Below are 22,198 nucleotides of genomic sequence, written 5' to 3'. Positions count from 1 at the left end.
AGTTAAAATGTGTACATATTTACACATGACACTATAATAAATAAAGGCAACAGTAGTATACCGCTGTTCAAACTCATAAATCCATGGACAAAAAACAAAATCGGGGTAACAAACTAAAACTGAGGGAAACGCATAAATATAAGAGGAGAACAACGACACAACACTACAATGTAACTAACACACACAGAAACGGACCAAGCATCAGACAAAATTCCACGAAAATAACAAATATAACATCAAAACCAAATACATGAATTTGAGATAGACAAGTACCATCTACTAACTCACTTATATATGTATACCTCAGATCTGTGTACGACCTCAAATCTGTGTCCGTTTCTCAAATCTATGTTTTTGTTCTTGAATACTAGAACATGTAGTATCAAAAATCATTCTAAATTGCTAAAGTAAAACGTTTTTCATATTTTAATTGAAATATTTGTGAATCACAATAGAACATATATCAATTGTTTGGTCTTAGCTGATATATATATACTCCTTTGTAACCTTGGATGGAGATTGACTCTACTTAGACATGTGTCAAGTAGTTTGTAGAATAGTTCAAGATTATCAGTTAAACTTGATTACCTGTTTTTGAAATGAATACATCTAAAGTTAAAACGCAATTATAATAATGTTACATAAACATATCAATACAAACTAATATATCTACAACAAATCTTTGAAAAGATGACAGAATGTTTCTTTATTAAATCAAGAAGATTATCAAATTAAGAACAAAGCTGTTCACTGATCAGTACTGAAATCATACTAATTTAATTAGATAATAATCAATTAAATCTATGTCTCCTCGTCTGAATAAAATCATAATGGGTTTGCTATAAACAGATATATATCGTTCAGTACAATTCAAGCACAACATGCCCTCTTGAAATCAAGTTTTTGTATTCATTTCTTTACCGAAGTTCTATTTTCGGATGTCTATCGATTTTTTAAAGTTCAATGCAATCGTAATTTCTAGAAACCTTCAAATTATTTAATTTTTGGAATTGGCTTTACTGTGTTTACTTACCTAATTATTGAATAGACTAGTATGTGTCTGTTTGATCATTCATTTGCTTTTCGGGCTTTTTGAAAGTATATGACATAAAAAAGAAACTAGAAACTACCACTTGATCTTTGGGGTCTTGATCGAATTCATAATTTTAAAATCTTTGACGTAAATTATGTTTCTCACCAATAACTCCACCATTAAGGATAATTATATTATTGTATTTACACATTTCTAACAACATGTTACCATAAGAGTTTTTACTTGTATCCATACTACATCTAACTTTAGACATATTGTATAATTCTAAATTGTTTAAAATATCTACATTATCAGTATCGACAATATCATGCTATGAACAATTTCAATATACTGTAAATTCACAAATTATTGCGAGGTTTTTATTCTTGCGAAAAATGCGACAGAGTTGTAAATGCAATAATTTAGTATTCTACATCTCGACTAGTTCTATAATCATTGGAAAACTGGTATTATCAAACGTAGATGGTCTTTACCCACTGCCTTCATAAATTAAATAAAAAGTAGTGCAAAAGTTCTACGTAAAGATTTAAATCGGGAGGGGGGGCATAGCTTTCGGCTATAAATCACATTTGGAAAATTTTGTAAAGCCAGTTGAATATTTTAGTAGTTTAGTAGTTTAGTATATTGGTGGAAAATTTCTTCCGGTTTACTTAATACTAACCAAGATGTCATGATAGGAAATATTTATATCCCTCCAGAAAAGTATGTATATAAGGATCCTGATGCTTTTAACGATTTAGAACAAGATTTTATGAAATTTTCTGTAGAGTACAAATATATACTTTTAAATGGTGATTTCAATAGTAGAATTTTGTACTACTTTTTATTTAATTTATGAAGGCATTGGGTATAGACCATCTACGTGTGAACATACATGTACCAGTTTTCCAAAAAATACAAGGGGCTTTGCGACATTTAAGTTAAAAATGTATCGGACTAAGATAAAACTAAGATAAAATTAAATGGTAGATTTTTACGAACTCCTTGGGAAAATGCCTTGCCACGTGAAGATATTCAGAAACCAATGAAAATTGCAGATTATGAATATAATAGCTTTAAAAGATCTAAATTTGTCATTCCAGATACGTAACTCTCTGAATTTGTTTTAATATATCTTAAACTGTGGAAACGCCTTCAATAAAAAACTTTTTTTTCAAAGAAATTAAAGAAAAATCAACTAATTCATAATCAAGCAATTCATTCAAATGTCTGTATTTAATAATAGTTATTTCTTCTTTTTTTCGAAATTCAGAAACGCAATACATAGTATATAATATATTTATGTAAAATAGAACATGAGCATGGTATGATTAATAAACATGAGTTTCATGGCTTTGCAGGAACATAATACTAAGTTTATTAAAAGTGGATTGCATAATAATCATGGACTATGTCTGTCATATTTGTTTTTCGTAAATTGATTTGTAATAATTTAGCCAGTTATTTTTTCAATTAAATGGTGTTTTTTTTTTTTATGTCGGGGCCTTTTATAGCCGTCTATACAATTCATATTTTGTTCTTAAAGACCGTAAATGTGCACATAGTTGCAAATGATTACTTCATTTTAACTTTGGTTGATAGTTGTCTCCTTTGCAATCATACCACATCTCCTTATTTCTATATAATATACGAAATTGGAGAGCACGAAAACATAAAGCGTCGTAAAAAAAAGTTTGTCAAACAGGAATAAGGCGATATATTTCTTTAGGAAGAAACATGGTTGTTTGTTTAATAATTCAATACTTTAAAAATAAACAGTAAATATACATTAAATTTTCATATCAATTATATTGCACCGTCACGTCAACAACAAAATCGTGACTCTATAGGTTGTGTTTTACTCGAGGATGAAATGTCCACCTCCAGTGATATCCACCCAAATATATCAGGCTTATAAGTTAAATACACCATGCAGAGATGTGTGTTTTCTTCAAAAGACTCACAAGTTTCACAGGAATAAGAACAGTGTGCAGGCAAAATAAATGCGACGTGGAAGAGTACTATAAACCGAAAATTTCAAAAGAAAGTTGTGCCAAATAAGGGTTAAAGAAAAGTTTCCTGTGTGTAAAATACATAAGTGTTTCGAATATTTCTACATTTTATCAACAGTTAATTTACAGAAAACAAAATTATAATGATATGTCACGTCAACTTTAAAGAGGCTATGGGTAACATGTTATCGGTATTCATAAAAAAAAATGACAGTTGTATATGCCGTTTATCTTCATCATCTAAGTTATAAAGACATCAATAACTCACCAAGATAAACATTCGGTAAAATTCGGTAAAAACTGACAACAAAATTATTTTATTCAAATTTACTAGTGTAAGTTATTTTATTTAACACCATTTTGTCCCAGGTTAAAGGGTGCCATAGATCAAATTAATTCGTTCAGTGTATGTTTACTCGGGTTTGTTAATATGTCTTTTTTGTCGAGTCTTTTTCGTTGTCACTTTATTTTCGATCTATGAGTTTGAATGTCCCTCTGGTATCTTTCAGCCCTCTTTTAGGTAATTTCAATCGATATTCATGGTGTGTCTTTTAAAGATAAAGCATTTAGCTGATCAATGCATCTATCTATTTATAGAAAATTCTAAATGTGACAGATATAAATAGACAAAATAATAACAAGAAAGTGATTTCGAGAAAATATGTTTTACTGTGAACCTATGCACAGTTCAAGACATCTTTTAAGAACTTGATTTATTTCTCAAATCCGTTCTTTCTTAATTTAGAGAACAGTTCTAGAAAAAATGAGATTACGAAAAGTTGCAAGTATAATATCAATATGTGTCTGATAAAGATAACCACACAAATATTTAAGAAAAATAATAATTGCCTTCTGTTCATATCTAAATTCCTGGATCTGTTAAGTGGATTGGCAATATTGTTTCATGCAAAAAATTGACTGTCTATAAATGTTTGTTAAATCATAACTAATGCCCATTACAGAACAAATGTTTTATAGCTTTTTTTTATCATATTGCAAGTTTGCATAAATAGGACTTGATACATCTTAATTTAAATCATTTCGTTCATACTCATGATACTGTGAATTCAGTCCTTTCTTGAATACCAATATTCATGGATTGAGAAAAAAATGTATTTTTGTGGAAATTTTTTCTTGATTTTGACTACTAGCATATAAAAAGGGACATTTATATTTATGATTTACATCAACCCTCGAAATCAACGGAAATACTTCTTTAACGAATAGCATTAAACTAAAATAAAATGCGTTTTATTCCTAACTAAGAATGATCACAATTCACCGCTTTTGAAAAATAATTATTTTGTGATCCAATTGTTTATCATGCACAGCTGTCTGCCGCTGGTTTAATTGTATACATCAACTGTTAAGTAGTAGTAACTGTTCATTTAATTTCGTTTGGTTTCGATTCTTTCCTTTTCGTTTCGTTTCGCTCCCTCCGCTTTTTCCGTTTCAAAAAGCAAAATAATCAAAACTGCACGTTAAGTTTAGTACTTTTATATTTCATATTTATTCAAATATTTACCTATCAAATTTGAAAACGATATTTAAAAATTCAAAATTTTAATTATTTGGTGAAAATTTAACAATTTCAAGTTTTCATAAATTGGAAATTTTGATATTTTAAAACTTTGATCAAAATTCCAAAAATGTAAAATTCGAAAGTTTTTGAACTTTATTTGGATCAGATATGGCGATCAAAGTGAATTATGCTAAAAGTTAAGATTAAAATGGTTATTAAAATTTTAATTGATCTCGTGTTAAATTTTGTAATGCGTATCATTAGGGTCTGTTTAAATATTTTCTTTTATATAAACGCGTAGCTGGCGTACACAATTTCAAGCCTTTGTGTCTATGACGACTTTAATTGCAGTTAAATGCTGGCTCTCTGGTTACTTATTTTTCATAGCAAACATAGATTGACACAAGTGAATCAAAGTTCATTGGGCATATTTTTAAAATAACATGTTTAATCGTCTAACGATGACAAAATAAATGCTGTGCAATAATTTGCAAGTTCGCATATTTTGCACACATAAAACAATGGTCCGAGTTTGCATTAGATTATATTGGGTCTTTCTGATTTGGCAAAAAAGAAATATACAGGTAACTCCTTAATCGTAAGTGAAAGAGACCTTATGTTTCTCGAGGAATAAAACCAATTATGATTTGCCTTATAATTTTTATTTTATGAAATTTCAAGTATTATAGCTATTTTGTCTTACTGTCAAAAAAGGGTTTAGCTGTCATTTCTGTCATAACGTAATCGTAGGAACTATCATGTTTAAAACATATACATTTTTTTTTAATATTTTTTGTTTCCAAGTCCGAATTGGTGGTTCTATACCTTGATGTGAGGTCCATTTAAATCAAATTTAGTTCATTTTGTAACCGCTTCTCCCAAGACTGGAAGAATGTCGACAAATTTCCAACTTGCAATTTGAGACATGCTACTTCATTTAATTATGTAGCCATGGCAGGAATACAATAAACTTATCTTTCAAGAGGGGTTCATGATGCTCAGTACTTTGACTTTTAACTGTTTTTCTTTTACAAGTTGTGACTTGGATGGAGTGTTGTCTCATTTACACTCATACAACATTTTTTTATATCTATAATCTTTCAATCAGTATAATTGACGTCTAGAGCTGGCATGTTAATAACTGCTAGCAGTCCATTGTGAACCTATGTATCATTATGATTTTGCTTAGTTTCGTTGGTTACCTATTCTGACATCAGAGTAAGACTTCTTTTAAACTGAGTTTTACTGAAACTTTGTTTATTTATTCTTAATTTGCTAGAAGTAAACGGGAGGGTTTAGATCTCACAACACATGTTTAACCCCGCCGTATGTGTGTGCTTGTTCGAAGTCACGAGTATCTGGCCTTTGTTAGTCTTGTATGCTTTTTTAATTTTAGTTAATTTATATGTTTTGGAGTTAAGTATGTGGTCCATTTTCACTGAACCAGTACACATTTGTTTTGACACATTTCTCATTTCCATATCCATTCGCAATATTTTTTTTTTATTCATTGGAAAGGGTGATTCTTACCGCTTTATATTATATCGTTCAAATGTGTACCTTATTTACACATGTCACTATAACAAATGATCTGCTTACTCGCTTATTTATATATATCATCTTTATGAAATAAGATTAATGTGTTTAATGAAATTCCTTTTAAAATCGATTTGCGTAAATATGAGGTTTAAAGATTAAACAATCATTATCTAAACAGTTATTGAACATTATGACTAAACTTCGAATTACTTAATCAAATATTGAAAAAACAAGTGCACAAATGGCATGTGAATTGCGCAGTTAAAATTGTAACCTTGGATTTGGACTGGTTCTACTTAGACAGTGTAAATTAGGTTTTAGAATAGATCACGGTCATCAGTTAAATATTTATAAATCTACAACAAATCTTACAGAATGTTTTTTATCAGATCAAAAAGATAACCCAATTTAAACCAAAGCTGTTCACTGATTGTACTGATTTAATTAGATAATTATATCAATTAAATCTGTATGTCTCCTCGTCTGAATAAAATCATAATGGGTTTGCTATAAACAGATATATATCGTTCAGTACAATTCAATCACAACATGCACTCTTGAAATCAAGTTTTTGTATTCATTTCTTTATTGAATTCCTTTTTTCGGATGTATATTGATTTTTTAAAGTTTAATACAATCGTTATTTCTAGAAACCTTCAAAGGATTTCATTTTTGGACTTGGTATTACTATGTTTACTAACCTTATTCTCGAATAGATTAATACGATAATAGCTTTTTAGAAGTAAATGACATATACAAGAAATAGAAACTAGAAACTACCACTTGATCTTTGGGTTCTTAATTCATAATTTCAAAATCTTTGACGTAAATTATGTGTCTTTATGTTTTCTTTGGCAGACGAGTTTGATGGTGTTTTTTTTGGCTTTTAACTAGCTCTCAGTAACTGTTAGTACTCTCAAATCCTACTTTCCTGTTCATTTGACAGGTTGATACTATTTGTAATGCTTTTTTTGTTGCCTATTGCTTACTTATTTAGTGTTATATCTCGTCTATATATCAGTTTTGATAAGTGTTTGGTATTACTATAATTTTCACTACTTCGTACGTAAACAAATTTCCATTCTCAATTTAAACTGTATACCTTGATCTGAGCGTCTCTGACGAGTCTAATGTAGACGAAGCGCGCGTCTTGCGTATTAAATTAAAATCCTGGTACCTTTGCTAACTTTGTACCACAATTTTGTTTTATTTACCTGTGTATTGATTTTGAATTTACATTGTATCATAGATCAAATGTATTCGTTCAGTGTATGTTCACTAGAAATAATATGTCTTTGATTGAATTAAGCCATTTCAATTGATATCAAAAAGTGTGTCTTTCTGTGTTGTGGTGTTACACTAATGTTTTAGAAAAGGGTGAATGTTGGTACCTTAAAACGTTTAAACCCGATGCATTTTTTTTCACCTGTACATGTCCTTAGTCAGGAATCTGATGTTTAGTACTTCTTGTTTGTTGATATGATTCATAAGTGTTTCTCATTTCTATTTTTTATATAGATTAGACCGTTGGTTTTCCCGTTTGAATGGTTTTACACTAGTCATTTTTGGGGCCCATTATAGCTTGCTGTTTGGTGTGAGCCAAGGCTCCGTGTTGAAGACCGTGCTTTGACATATAGTGGTTTACTTTTGCTGATTAAGACTTGGATGGAGAGTTGTCTAATTGGCACTTATACCACATCTTCTTATATTGAGCTTGATTTTAAAAATTATTAGCATTCTTGTGATATTTATTTCAACGAATCATCAAAGTTGCTGCTGATCACGGGTGCTTGTCTGTAATGACGATATTGTTGAGTTGAAATAAGTTTTCCTATCTTATTTTTCTATAGACATGCTGTGTAACTTTTTCTTATTATACTTATTACTAGGTTAAAATTGTATCCCGTAATCAAATTTTATCACATTATTTGTTAAAGTACACTTTAAAAGTCTGAAACTATGTCAGTGTTAGTCTTTTTTCATTAAATCATTTGTGTTTTTTTATATGTTAAATGAGGAAATGAGAGGCAATCCGAAAATTACAATAAATTGTCCTATTAGTAATTTACTTTTTGATATTTTATTTTACTATTCATATTAGTTATTAAACAGTCTGCTGATCCAAAATTCAAGACAACTTTGAATAAACTTTATTAAGAAAAAAGTTGAAAATTATCACCCCTCACTTTGCAAATCCAAAAGCCGATGTCTGAAAACAAGATAAACATTTAATGATGTATGTTAACTTTAGAAAAAAATGCTGATAAATACTAGTGTGTATATTTGGAGACAAGTTTCAAAGTAATAAGTTGTTCCAATTAAAATTGAAATCTTTAGATATATTTTTTGCACTACTTTTTATCTAATTTATGTCAAAGATAATAAAATACGTATTTGCTATAGAACATCTACGTGTGAACATACCAGTTTTCCACCAAACAACAACTACAAGGGGCTCTCCCACATTGAAGTAGTTTAAAATGTATCGGACTAAGATAAAACTAAGATAAGATTAAATGGTACATTTTTACGAACTCCTTGGGGAAATGCCTTGCCACGTGGAGATATTCAGAAACCAATGAAAATTGCAGATTATAAATTTAACAGCTTTAAAAGACGAGAAAACAAGTTAAAGGTTTTAATGTTTAAAAAATATGTGGTGTGACATACATTGTTATATTATAAACACTGAAAGAAGGTAAGCATTAAAGTTATCTAGCATTCCAATTTTTTTAAAGGTGTTGAAACATTATTTGACATTTTTTTTTATGAATTTGTATGCATTTTATATCAATGTTTTTTTCTCATTTTCTAACATGTTCATAAAACTCTAAATTATTATTAACGGAATTCGTCTTAAAAGATTCACATTCTGATTTTGTCCAAAGATATTCTTTAAAGATTTTTATCATTCTTTTTTTTGTTTGTCTAAATATTTTCGCAACGTTCCTAATATTCTAAATCTGTCAACACAGATACGTAACGTAACGTAACTTTCTGAATTTGTTTTGATATATCTAAAACTGTGGAAACGATTTATGTTGACTAACTTGTTTCAAAAATATTTTACTGTGTTATTTTTTTTCATGATACTATCATAAGTATAATAAAATTGAATAATACGAAGTTTTTCATCTTTCGAGGGTATGCTGTTTTTTTTTTCATTATTATTAAACTGAACTATGTTCACTTTCCATTTGAAAGAAAAATCAACTAATTTATAATCAAGCAATTCATTCAGATGTCTGTATTTAATAAAGTTATTTCTGTTTTTGTTTCTAAATACAGAAACGCAAAACATAATATATAATATATTTATGTAAAATAGAACATGAGCATGGTATGTTTAATAAACATGGGTTTCATGGCGATGCAAAAATAATAATACTAAGTATATTAAAGTGGATTGCATAATAATCATGGACTATGTATGTTATATTTGTTTTTCGTAAATTGATTTGTAATTGGTTAGCCAGTTATTTGTTTTTCAATTCAGTTGGGTTTTTTTTTTATTTCGGGGCCTTTATAGCCGAGTATACAATTTATATTTTTTCGTTGTTTACGACCGTAAATGTGTATATAATTGCTAACAATAACTTCATTTTAAATTTGGTTGATAGTTGTCTCATTTGCCATCATACCACATCTCCTTATTTTTATATAATATACGAAATTGGAGAGCACTAAAACCAAAGGTGTCTTAAAAAGTTGTGTCAAACACGGATAAGGCGATATATTTCTTTAGGAGGAAACATCGCAGTTTGTTTAATTCAATACTAAAATTTAAGTCAATACTAAAAAAAACCAATAAATAAACATTTAATTTACATATCAATTGTATTGCACGTCAACACAAAAATGGTGACTACATAGATTGTGTTTTACTCGAGGATGAAATGTCCACCTCCAGGGATATCAACCAAAGGGTTTAAAACTCTTTCTTTTGTGTAAAAACATAATTGTTTCGAATATTTTTACATTTTATCAACAGGTAATTTACAGAAAACAAAATTATAACGATATGAGAGAGCTTATTGGTAACATGTAATCGGTATTCATAAAAAAAAAATGACAGTTGTATGTGTCCTTTATCTTCATCATCTAAGTTATAACATAATAAATAACTGATCAAGATAATCATTCGGTAAAAACTGACAACAGAATTATTATATTCAAATTTACCAGAGTAAGCTGTTTTATTTAACACCTTTTTGTCCAAGGTTATATGGTTTCATATATCAAATTTATTCGTCAGTGTTCCTGGGTTTGTTATTTTTCTTTTTGGTTTAGTCTTTTTTCTTTTTAACCATGGCGTTGTCACTTTATTTTCGATCTATGAGTTTGAATGTCCCTCTGGTATCTTTTGTCCCTCTTTTAAGCCATTTCAATTGATATTTCATGGTGTGTCTTTTATAGATAAATCATTTAGCCGATCAATGCATCTATCTATTTATAGAACATTCTAAATGTGACAGATATAAATAGACAAAATAAAAAGTGATTTCGAGAAAATATGTTTTACTGTGAACTAATGCACACTTCAAGACACCTTTTAAGAAAGTAATTTATTTTTCAAATTCTTTCTCTCTAAATTTACAGAACTGTTCTAGGACAAAAGAGATTACGAAAAGGTGCATTATAATATCAATATGCGTCTTATAAAAATAAAACACACATATATAAAAGAAATAATTGCCTTTTGTTCATATCAAAATTGCTGAATCTGTTAAGGGGAATGGCAATATTGCGTTATGCAAATAATTGACTGTCTATAAATGATTATTAAGGAGGCTCGAGGGAACAAACATTTTTGCAAAAAATTAAACATTTTTTTTTCATCATGTTCATGACAAATTTTATTTATAACTTTATTAGTTGTTACTTTATCATATGGTACAAAAATCAACCAAAAAATCAATTCGTTTTGGACCAAGATGCCATTTAAAATGTATATATCATTGAAAAAACTCCAAAATATCTCCTTTTGGTGCAAAAATGCAATTTTTTGGCCTTAAAATTGAAATATCTTTTTTTTAACTCATCGGTGAAATATATTTTTTTAATTTTTTTTTTAAATAAGCTGTACTTAAACTAAACTTTTGTAACACATTTAAGCGATTTCTGTAAAATAGGCTGTTTCTATTTCGATATTACCACTATTTCTCCTATTAGTTCAAGAGAAAAAAAGTATGCCTTTCATATGCATCTGTGTAAAAATTTAAATAAAATGGGACATAGAAGGCATTAAATCATAAGATGGCTCTGCAGAAAAAAATGCATGCAGTAACCCTTAGTCAAATAAGTATTGTTTCAATTATGACAGTTAAAAGTCGCATAACTCTGAATGAACTAAAAAGAATTCAATATCTAAAGATTACATTCACCTATCCTGTCCAAACCTTATAGCAGTGTTTAGTTTGTAGAATTTGATTCAAGCATACTATACAGCTATTGCATGATATTTGAAAAAAACGCCTTTTATCTATCTGACGGTAAAAGTCCTATAACCAAGGAATGTCAACCATATATTTTGTTTTTAGTTAACGGTGGTAAACGGTTTATGAATTCGAACAATTATGTAAAGTTGTAAGCAAATCAATCTGAGCAAATTTAAGTGAACAAATTCAAATTATGCTACAACAGGTGAGAGTAAACTCATCACAGATACCAGGTTAAAATTTTGTATTTACGCCGGACGCGCGTTTCGTCTACAAAAGACTCAGCAGTGACGCTCGAATTCAAAAAAGTTAAACAGGTCAAATAAAGTACGAAATTGAAAAGCATTGAGGACCAAAATTCCTAAAAGTTTTGCCAAATACAGCTAAGGTAATCTATTCCAGAGGTAGAAAAGTCTTATGATTTAAAAAAAATTACAGTTAATTTATAAATATGACCATATCAATGATAGCTCATGTCAGCACAGAAGTGCTGACTACTGGGCTGGTAATACCCTCGTGGAATTAAACACCACCAGCAGTGGCATCGACCCAGTTGTTGTAAATAAACTCGTCATAGATACCAGGATTACATTTTGTATTTACGCTAGACGCGCGTTTCGTCTACAAAAGATTCATCAGTGACGCTCGAGTTCAAAAAAGTTAAAAAGCCAATGAAGTACGAAATTGAAAGCGTTTAGGACCAAAATTCCTAAAACTTTTGCCAAATACAGCTAAGGTAATCTATTCCTCAGGTAGAAAAGTCTTAGTATTTGAAACATTTAATAGTTTTTTAAACAGTTAATTTATAAATATGACCATATCAATGACAACTCATGTCAGCACAGAAGTGCTGACTACTGGGCTGGTGATACCCTCGTGGAATAAAAACACCACCAGCAGTGGCATCGACCCAGTGGTGGTAAATAAACTCTCATAGATACCAGGATTACATTTTGTATTTACGCTAGACGCGCGTTTCGTCTACAAAAGATTCATCAGTGACGCTCGAGTTCAAAAAAGTTAAAAAGGCCAATGAAGTACGAAATTGAAAGCGTTTAGGACCAACATTCCTAAAAGTTTTGCCAAATACAGCAAAGGTAATCTATTCCTCAGGTAGAAAAGTCTTAGTATTTGAAACATTTAATAGATTTTTAAACAGTTAATTTACAAATATGACCATATCAATGACAACTCATGTCAGCACAGAAGTGCTGACTACTGGGCTGGTGATACCCTCGTGGAATTAAAACACCACCAGCAGTGGCATCGACCCAGTGGTTGTAAATAAACTCATAATACCAGGATTATATTTTGTATTTACGCCTGACGCGCGTTTCGTCTACAAAAGACTCATCAGTGACGCTCGAGTTCAAAAAAATTAAAAGGGCCAAATAAAGTACGAAGTTGAAAAGCGTTTAGGACCAAAATTCATAAAAGTTTTGCCAAATACAGCTAAGGTAATCTAATCTTCAGATAGAAAAGCCTTAGTATTTAAAAAAACTCAAAAGTTTTGTAAACAGTTAATTTATAAATATGACCATATCAATGATAGTTCATGTCAGCACAGAAGACATTTGAAAATCTTACATTACCAGTAAATTTCAGTTTGCACAACATGCACAATGATGTTTTACATTATGCATGTTTTACTAAGAAACTCTGTATTCATTATATAACATTTATACAAGTATTACGGTTAATCGATTAAATTCCGCTACTATTTTTACACAGGATATTTAGAAATCTTACATTACCAATAAGTTGCAGTTTGCACTGAGAGTTTGCACAAAGATGTTTTACATTATTCATGTTTTACCAAGAAACTTTATATTTTCCGAAAATTGATATAGCAACGTATATCCTATATAAACACTTGCATCTTTTGCCAAATGTATGATTTTGTAACTTGCCGCTGGATTCAGTACATAACAACAAAGGTAATATTTTTAATTTTATAATTACAGAAGCTTGAATACGAAATATACTCAAACATGTTTCTAACATTTAAAGTTTGCACGTCAATTTTTGCAAGGACGTGATGATTTGAGTTTTGTTGGGGTCTGTTATGTTTTTCAAGTCAACTTTCTTTGTGTATGAAAAAGTTTACTACTAATTTAATTTCAAAATAAATAAACAGAATGTCAAGGCAGATGATCATGACTGATCAATTCATTTATTGAAAAACAATAATAAACTAGCAATATAACTGACACTTTAATCTATTAATAGTTCAATCTATATTTACAAATATACATGATATAGTGATGTAACAATTACAGGTAATAGTGACTTTCTGAAAATCAAAAATAGCATGGTATATTACATATGTGTCGACTTTCAAACGTATTTAAATGGAGAATGCAAAACAAAAAAGTTGAAAAATTGAAAAGCAATACTTTAAGGCGCATTTTTTTCAGTCAAGAATAGGTGTTGTGGCTTTTAACTAAATAAATTCACCCCTTTCAAAACGTATTGGAATATTGGTATTGTTGTTTCGGTGATCGGATTAACAATGATTAAGTAAGGTGTTCATTTAATGTAATTTAACACATTGATTTAAGAAATGTACTGGACATTTTGTTTTAAATACTGTGGAATTATGGCGTTGTATATATACGTGAAGGTTATGGTTGAGAACCAGTTACCATTTAATATTACGAATTACTACAATGGGCTTCCGTGTTTTAGTACATATGTAGGTTTAATAGACATATGAAGCAGTACCTTGTAAAAATACTTTATAAATAGTCTTAATATGTTTTTCTTTGAAAAACGAATTCGTACTATTTTATAAAACCAGTTACAACGTAAGCTTCGATATAAGTCACCAAGTTCTGCATTAGTATTTCCATTTAGGTGGCTATTGAAGTTTCGAGTACATTATCGCTATTAAAAAAAACCCGCAAACTCGACCATTGAACGGAAACAACACCCGATTCTATTCAAGAAGCGAAGAATTAAAGAAAATTGCCAAATTTCTACCTATGTCCTATATGACAAAGTCGATTTATTATTGTTTCGTCAATTCGTTCAGATTAAATGGTATAAAGGTTTTGCTTTATCATAAACATTGAAATCTAATGTTTGAAATTAAGGACACCAATTCTTAACCCATTTAGTTGATTATCCAAAGTGAGCATTTTTTTTAAATAATGACATTATATGTATGTTTCAGAAAAATTCGTTATTTTGATTGGATAACAAAACTTGCGCGTCATACTAAAATCAACCTTCATATCCCAATGAAGTGTAACATTCATGATGACACGTGCCATCACAATAATAGTTATCAAAGGTACCAGGACTATAATTTAATACGCCAGACGCGCGTTTCGTCTACATAAGACTCATCAGTGACGCTCAGATCAAAATAGTTATAAAGCCAAACAAGTACAAAGGTTAAGAGCATTGAGGACCCAAAATTCCAAAAAAATGTGCCAAATACAGCCAAGGTAATCTATTCCTGATAAACACCAATAAAGTGCACAGCTTATTATTTCAAACACAGCACAAGGTAGTAAGTAAAGAAAAACTATTTCAAGTGATATACATTTCTGAAATCTCGTACTGCAAAATAAAAACTATGATTTGTTGCACATAAATTCATAAACATGTTAACTAATAGTATCTCGAAAAACTCCGAAACCTTTGAGAATTTGTTTAAATTGATAAACAACGGGCTTTTGTGATATCCTTTGGGCGTGCTCGTTATTCATACAGCCTACGTTTGAGTTATTGTGCTGTGGTCATTTTGTGTAGTATTGTCTTTAATTTTTGATTTTGTGATTTGTATAAATAGTTTCCTCATGTCATTTTGTTTTTCTTTGTTAATGACATAGTTATTTGTTTTATAATGGTTAAGCACTGGTGTTAAACTGATAACCGTAACTGGAATTATGACGATTCCAATATGGCGACGGCAGACATAGGCAAAATCTTTTAAGTCATTTTCTCAAATATAGGCCTTTGTTGTAACGAGTTACTCAGCTGCAAGATGTTTCTCTACCATTACATCACATTTGCATCGTAACGGTGCACTATAATCGTCTTAGCGTTTAGAAAATTGCCGTAGAAAAATTCAGGATGATAATCGTATTTCAATGGCATTTTTCTTGTTTGATAATCGTAATTTCTTTATGGGATAAATAGTAACTGAAAAATAATAAAGGTGTCTCTCAGCTTATCAATGGTATTGTGTGTGTAAAAACAGCAATGTCCAGTTAAACGATGAAATTAACACAAAAAAATAAATAAATGAAGCAACTTACAGGTTAGTATCTAGGACAAAACATATATATATATCTCGATTTATAACAATATGCATAACTTTTAGCAATATCCAATATCCCAAAAGAGCAATCCTATCAATTCAATGCTCCAAATGAAAGTCCGGTATAACAATTTTTAATATGCCATATGTTTTGCCTTAAACATCGCATATATCCAGTCGACATAATCAATAAAAAGGGAAAATTAACCTCCCCTATCCAATATTCCCTATACGACAGGACTGGCTGTGGGTTACTTCCTATATAGATATATAAGCTATAACATGGATAACATTTTTGGTTTTCGGCAATATATGAAAGGGAATGTTTATTTTAAATTCCAGCAGCACGCCAGGAATGACACCGCTCCATGCCCCGTGCCCTATACAAGCCTCATTTATCATAAGTTCCCTTTTGTTTATATTCTGGAATGGGTTCACAAATTTTGAAAAGGGAAATAGGGGTGCTATTAACTGAACGTTGATTCTAAATTTCCGCGCAAAATGAACAAAATTTTCCATCAGTAACTTAACTGCATTATCGGATTAAACCGTTGATAGATATAGGAAGATGTGGTGTGAGTGCCAATGAGACAACTCTCCATACAAATAACAATTTAAAAAGTAAACCATTATAGGTTAAAGTACGGCCTTCAACACGGAGCCTTGGCTCACACCGAACAACAAGCTATAAAGGGCCCAAAAATTACTAGTGTAAAACCATTCAAACGGGAAAACCAACGGTCTAATCTATATAAACAAAACGAGAAACGAGAAACACGTATATATTACATAAACAAACGACAACTACTGTACATCAGATTCCTGACTTAGGACAGGTGCAAACATTTGCAGCGGGATTAAACGTTTTAATGATACTTGTATTGGTGTTTACATTGCCCTTTTCCATATATTTCAATAGAAATACATATAGTTTAATTTTTGAGTGAAACGTATCCCGGTTAAAATAGCCGTTCATATTCTTTCCAGTGGATTCAATTTTGTACTATTTAACACTGACATATATGATTTTAAAAATTGAATTAAAATATTTTCATTAAATACCCATATATTTGAGATATTTCTTTAAACAGTGGATGGTAAATGATCTAGAATAGTTACCAGTTTATTGTTTGTTACTTGTGCTTATTGTTTTGTTAGCCTTAACTACATGGCGCGTATAGTCTTGCGAAGCATTTGAAGGATTAAAAAAAAAACACAAATATATATTAGAAATAATGTGTATTGATAAATTACCTCTAAAGGCATAATATGTAGATCAACACAGTCTAAACTGGTTTAATTACAAAACCTTTGAGAGATTATCAAACAAATATTTAGTGCTACAGGAAAATACATGACAATTAGGAAGGCTAATTTTTGTTTTCATTTGATAGAAAAATACTAAGTATATGGTAATTATGTAAGTACAAAAATGTTACTTGTGACTTTCAATATTTTTTTCTCAACAATAACTTTCATGCATATGTATACAGCATTCTTTGTTTATACCAAGTATTCATAATTTCTTGAATTAGGTTTTTTCTGATATGGCGGAAAAAGCGCTTTGATTTCTTAAAATTGCAGTCATTCTTTGAATTAATATAAAAAAACATATATCTGTAAGAAAATTTAAGGCCACACCAATTTGATTTCTTGATCTTCGGACTATATAGGAACACAAATCCATGTTTGCCAATAAACTCCATGTTAACATGTGCTTAACTTCATAAGGCACAAAGCATCCCAACCTTTCTCTACTATAAATATTATCATTACATCAATGTTGTTAAATTTTATAGTTATTTTCTGAGATGTCGAAACGTCAGTCACGGTCATGAAGTAGCTGAAAATGTTATAATATGTATGGGCTATACAAATGTTTACACATTCAAAAAGGTGTGACATTTGTTTCAAAGTCCCTTTTTAAATAAAATACCAAACAATATTTTTCTTTAATTCTAAACATTTAGAGATCATGATGACATTTCTTTTAATTTTAAAAGATTCTCTCGTTCCCATTTTTTGTATCATTCTTAGTTCCTTGAGTTTTCTGTATTTTAACATAGTACGTGTTCCCCCATTTCCAAATTTGTTGAAGCTTGTTCCCATTCCAATTTTATGATTTACTATTATGTAGCTGTTTACATTAAAAAAAAAAGAAATGTCATAAGATGTTAAAACGTTTCCGTGATAAATTGATCACCATATTTTCATCATATGCTATTAGATAGACAGTTTTTAGTGTTAATATCAATCAATCACTATCTAGTTACGATTATCATTTTTTTTCGACGGCAATTTTCTAAGCGTTTAGACAATTATAGTGCACCGTTACGATCCAATATGATGTAATGGTATAGAAAAAATTGCAGTTGAGTAACTATTGAAAAAAACATTCTACATTCGAGAAAAATGACTGAAAAGATTTTTCCTATTTCTGCTGTCGCCATATTGGGAGTGTCGTAATTCCAGTTACAGTTATCAGTTTAACACCAGTGTTAAGGTTATAACACAATGTTAACTACTGTATCCCACTTTTTAAACGCCCGTCAAAATTTTGACGGGACGTTTTATGGTATTCAAATGTCCGGCGTCCGTCTGTCTGTCAGGCGTCCACATGTCACCCCGTAACTTGAGAACCACTTATCGTAATTTCATTAAACTTTACATAGTTGTTTCCAATGATGGTCAAACGATCTGTATGCATTTTGGTGAAAATAAGATTTAAACTTTTTGAGTTACGGGACTTTATAACTAAAACAGAAATGTGTTTTTTCACATGTCGCGCCGTATCTCAAAAACGATTTATGATTATTGCTTAAAATTTTACACATTTCTTAGCTATATTAATCTAAAGATCTGTATACTTTTTGGTGATGAGGGACGTATTATAATAAACAAACGTCCGGCGTCCGTCTGTCTGTCCGTCTGTCCGTCTGTCTGTCTGGTGTCCACATGTTGCACCGTAACTTGAGAACCACCTATCCAAATTTCATGAAACTTAATATAGTTGTTTCTTATGATTGTCAAACGATCTGAATATTTTTAAGTGAAAATAAGATTTAAACTTTTTGAGTGACCGGACTTTATAACTAAAACAGGGATGTGTTTTTTTACACATGTCGCGCCGTATCTCAAAAACGGTTTAGGATTATTGCTTAAAACTTTACACACGTCTTAGTTATATTAATCTAAAGATATGTATACTTTTTGGTGATGATTCAACATTTTATTTTAGAATTATTGAGTTTTTTTGTAAAAAAAAAAAAGAAGGGGGAGTTCACATGTCGCACCGTATGTCAAAAACCATTAATGATTATTGCTTAAAACTTTACACACTTTTACGTTATACCAATCTGAAGATGTTTGATTTTTTTGGTGATGATTCAGTATTTATTTTTTGAGTAATATAAAAAAGGGGGGTTTTCACATGTAGGGCCGTATCTCAGAAACTATTTATGATTATTGTATAAAACTTCAAACACAAGACGACGGGCGTATCATGCGCTCATGGCGCAGCTGTTAATTGACATTCTTTACATATAATGTCTGTTTGTTTTGCTCACACATTGTTGTCTATATATTGGAATTCTATGCGATTGCCATACAAGTGAGAAGTTTAGCTAGCTATAAAACATATTTTAATCCACTTTTGTCTACATAAGGAAATTTCCATTTTGAATTTTGTTCGGATGACATAACGCTTTCGGGAACCGGTATCCCTTGTTTAATCTTACCGTGTTTGGCACAACTTTTTGGAATTTTGGGTTATAAATGCCCTTCAACTTTGTAGTTGTTTGGCGAAATTTAGACGAAACGCGCGTCTGATGTATTAAATTATAAGCTTGGTACCTTTGATAACTATTGTTTAAGTTTATTTACGGTCAGTAACTATAAATTACAAATAAATATGTGTTCAATGCAATTTGACCGAGCAAAAAGTATCATTGCAGTATAAACGATCTATATCGTATTTTGTATATCTTCAAACTGTTAACAAAAATGGCAGTGCCGATATGCCGTAAACATACAGCTGAATGTATTTATTTTATAGGAAACTTGACGGAAAGTAATGGATGAAATTGCAAAAATAGATAAAGCTGTAGCAAGCTTGTGCAAAGGAGATGACAAAAAAAGTGATGCTATGATGATGATGGCACCAGACAGCAATTGGGATCAGTTCTTAACACCAGCTCCATGTGCTATTGCTTTGTTGGGAGATTTGATATTGATTTCAGCAGACACAGACTTTAGTCTTGACGAAAAACCACCCAGGGATGGCTTCAAGCTTCTCCGGTATCCAAATTCATTCAGAGCATCATTAGTCCAAGTCAGCAATGCTGGATGGGGTGCATTTAATGAGGCACATACCAGTATGGATCAAATTCGTCTTCATAGTGGTAACGTTGATGGTCATGTAAAAAATGTCGTTAAATTTCTTATGCAAGGTACACCAGATGAAGTAAAGAAAATGTTACCTATGTCATTGTCCAAAATACAGAACATCGCTGACGAAAGCTTGCTGCTTGCTAAAGCCATTGAAGACCGATTTATTGGAGTTATGGAATTGACAGGAGAACTTCTTGAAGCATCTACTAATACGAAAGGGGTTTATGATGAAAAAACAAAAGAAACTGAAATAGCAATTGAAGTCGCAAGAACAGAAAGAGAGTCAAGAATGAAAGAAATAAAAAACACAGAGAAAAGACTTAGTAACATGGACAAGGAGGTAAAAGAAGCACAATCAGACTTTAAGGAGGCGATTGATAAAATTCCATCAGGAGGTGATTTAATTGGAATAGCCGTTTGTGAAGCAGTAATAGAAGGAGTACGTAATATTACTAGTTTTCCAAGCAAAATTTCAGAGGGAATAAAGAAGAAACTAGGAACATCTGCTGGCAATGATGAAGTTGGCGAAAGAGATGATGCGTACTTTGATAACGAAATATCACGGCAGCGTGTCTACTCTCAAGTATCAACAATCACCAGGTATATCTACCAGCTTGTGGAGATTACAACAGGTAAAACTGATGACAACGGTCAGCAATGTCCTGATATGGGAAGGATAAATCATGGTGATTTAGGTCGCATCCAGCAATTCATTGACACAGCTAGAAATCATGTCAACAGTGAGGTGAATAGTGGAGAACTTCGTGAAAGGGTATTGCAATTATGTGATAATGCTGTTGACATTTGCAATACGCTCCAACGTCTAGCTAAAAGTATGGCAGATTTAGAAGATAGAAATGCTGTTGTTTCGAAAGCTGTTAACAAATGTAAATACCTTCAGAATGAATCTCAAAAACTTGAAGTAGAGGCACACAAAGCACTTGGAAGGAATCCACTTGATAACAAATCACCTCATTTGTCCAAAATGCCTACACAGAGTGGAAGTTCTTCTGCAGTTACAGCAGCGACTGAGAATGCTCGCTATAAAACGGAGCTAGCAAAAGAAACCCTGCGAGATGCAAAACGACGTCAGGAAAAATCAGCTGATGAGTTACGAGAGTCCAATGAAAAACTGACAAAAGTTTTAATGGACATGGCAAAACTTGACTTAAAGAAGATTGACTTTGACACTATTCGTGAAACTTTAGTTAAAGGCATTAAGGCATTAGCTGAAGTAAGAGAGCAATGGGGAAAACTTGTCCGATTCTTTCAGATGCTGTCCAATCTAATCAAATGTTGTCTGCACTCTTCTCTGACGGATTTTGTAGACCAGGCAACAGTGGGCCGTGAAATACAAATGACGAATAACGCTGCACCATTATCTGATATATTTAGGGATGTCATTTTTGAACAAGCATCAAAAGCCAGCCAAGTTGCTTACGTAGTGCGTACAATTGCTGGGACATATGTTCAAATATCTAATGAACATTTGATGGACCGAATCACATGCTTAGGACGTTTAGTAGCTCTGGATCCCAAAAAAGATGAACATGAAATAAGGAGGAAACGCGAGGAACTACATAATGGTTGTCAAGAAGCACAAAAAGCTATACTCTCTATTGTAATGAAACAGAAAGCGGAATTCAACGCAAAAGTGGAGGACAGAATCGCAAAACTTCATGAAATCGAAAAAACAATGCCACCAATTGAACCCGAAAGAATTAAAGAAATAAAAACGAATGTGACATCTGGTATGGCAGCATTTACCGATGATGACATTGATGATATGATCTGATCAAATAACTTCAAATCCATTAGAATATGACTGTTCGTTTTGGACAGAAAATATTGTCGAATATACTTTATATAATGATGCTTATCAATTTAACGCATTTCCTAGAAGCATTACTTTTTTATTTTTAGCCATGGCGTTGTCAGTTTATTTTCAATTTATGAGTTTGACTGTCCCTCTTGTGTCTTTTGTCCCTCTTTTAC

At 31.0% G+C, this 22,198-nt stretch overlaps 1 protein-coding gene across 1 annotated transcript; it reads left to right on the top strand.

The window, feature by feature from the left end:
- The first annotated feature begins 19,886 nt into the window (after nt 1-19,886).
- LOC139514358 (uncharacterized) lies at nt 19,887-21,998 on the top strand. The gene has a single exon (XM_071303518.1). The coding sequence runs from the start codon at nt 19,887-19,889 to the stop codon at nt 21,996-21,998; it is 2,112 nt and encodes a 703-aa protein (XP_071159619.1).
- The last annotated feature ends 200 nt before the right edge of the window (nt 21,999-22,198 follow it).

The sequence above is a fragment of the Mytilus edulis genome, chromosome 1, assembly GCF_963676685.1.
Source record: "Mytilus edulis chromosome 1, xbMytEdul2.2, whole genome shotgun sequence".
Classification (NCBI taxonomy): domain Eukaryota; kingdom Metazoa; phylum Mollusca; class Bivalvia; order Mytilida; family Mytilidae; genus Mytilus; species Mytilus edulis.
The sequence above is the reverse complement of the archived record's forward strand: the minus strand, read 5'-3'. Positions and strand labels throughout refer to the sequence as shown.

What these genes read in the sequence shown, in the direction of transcription:
- LOC139514358 (XM_071303518.1), top strand. Translation starts at nt 19,887, where the DNA reads ATGGATGAAATTGCAAAAATAGATAAAGCTGTAGCAAGCTTGTGCAAA.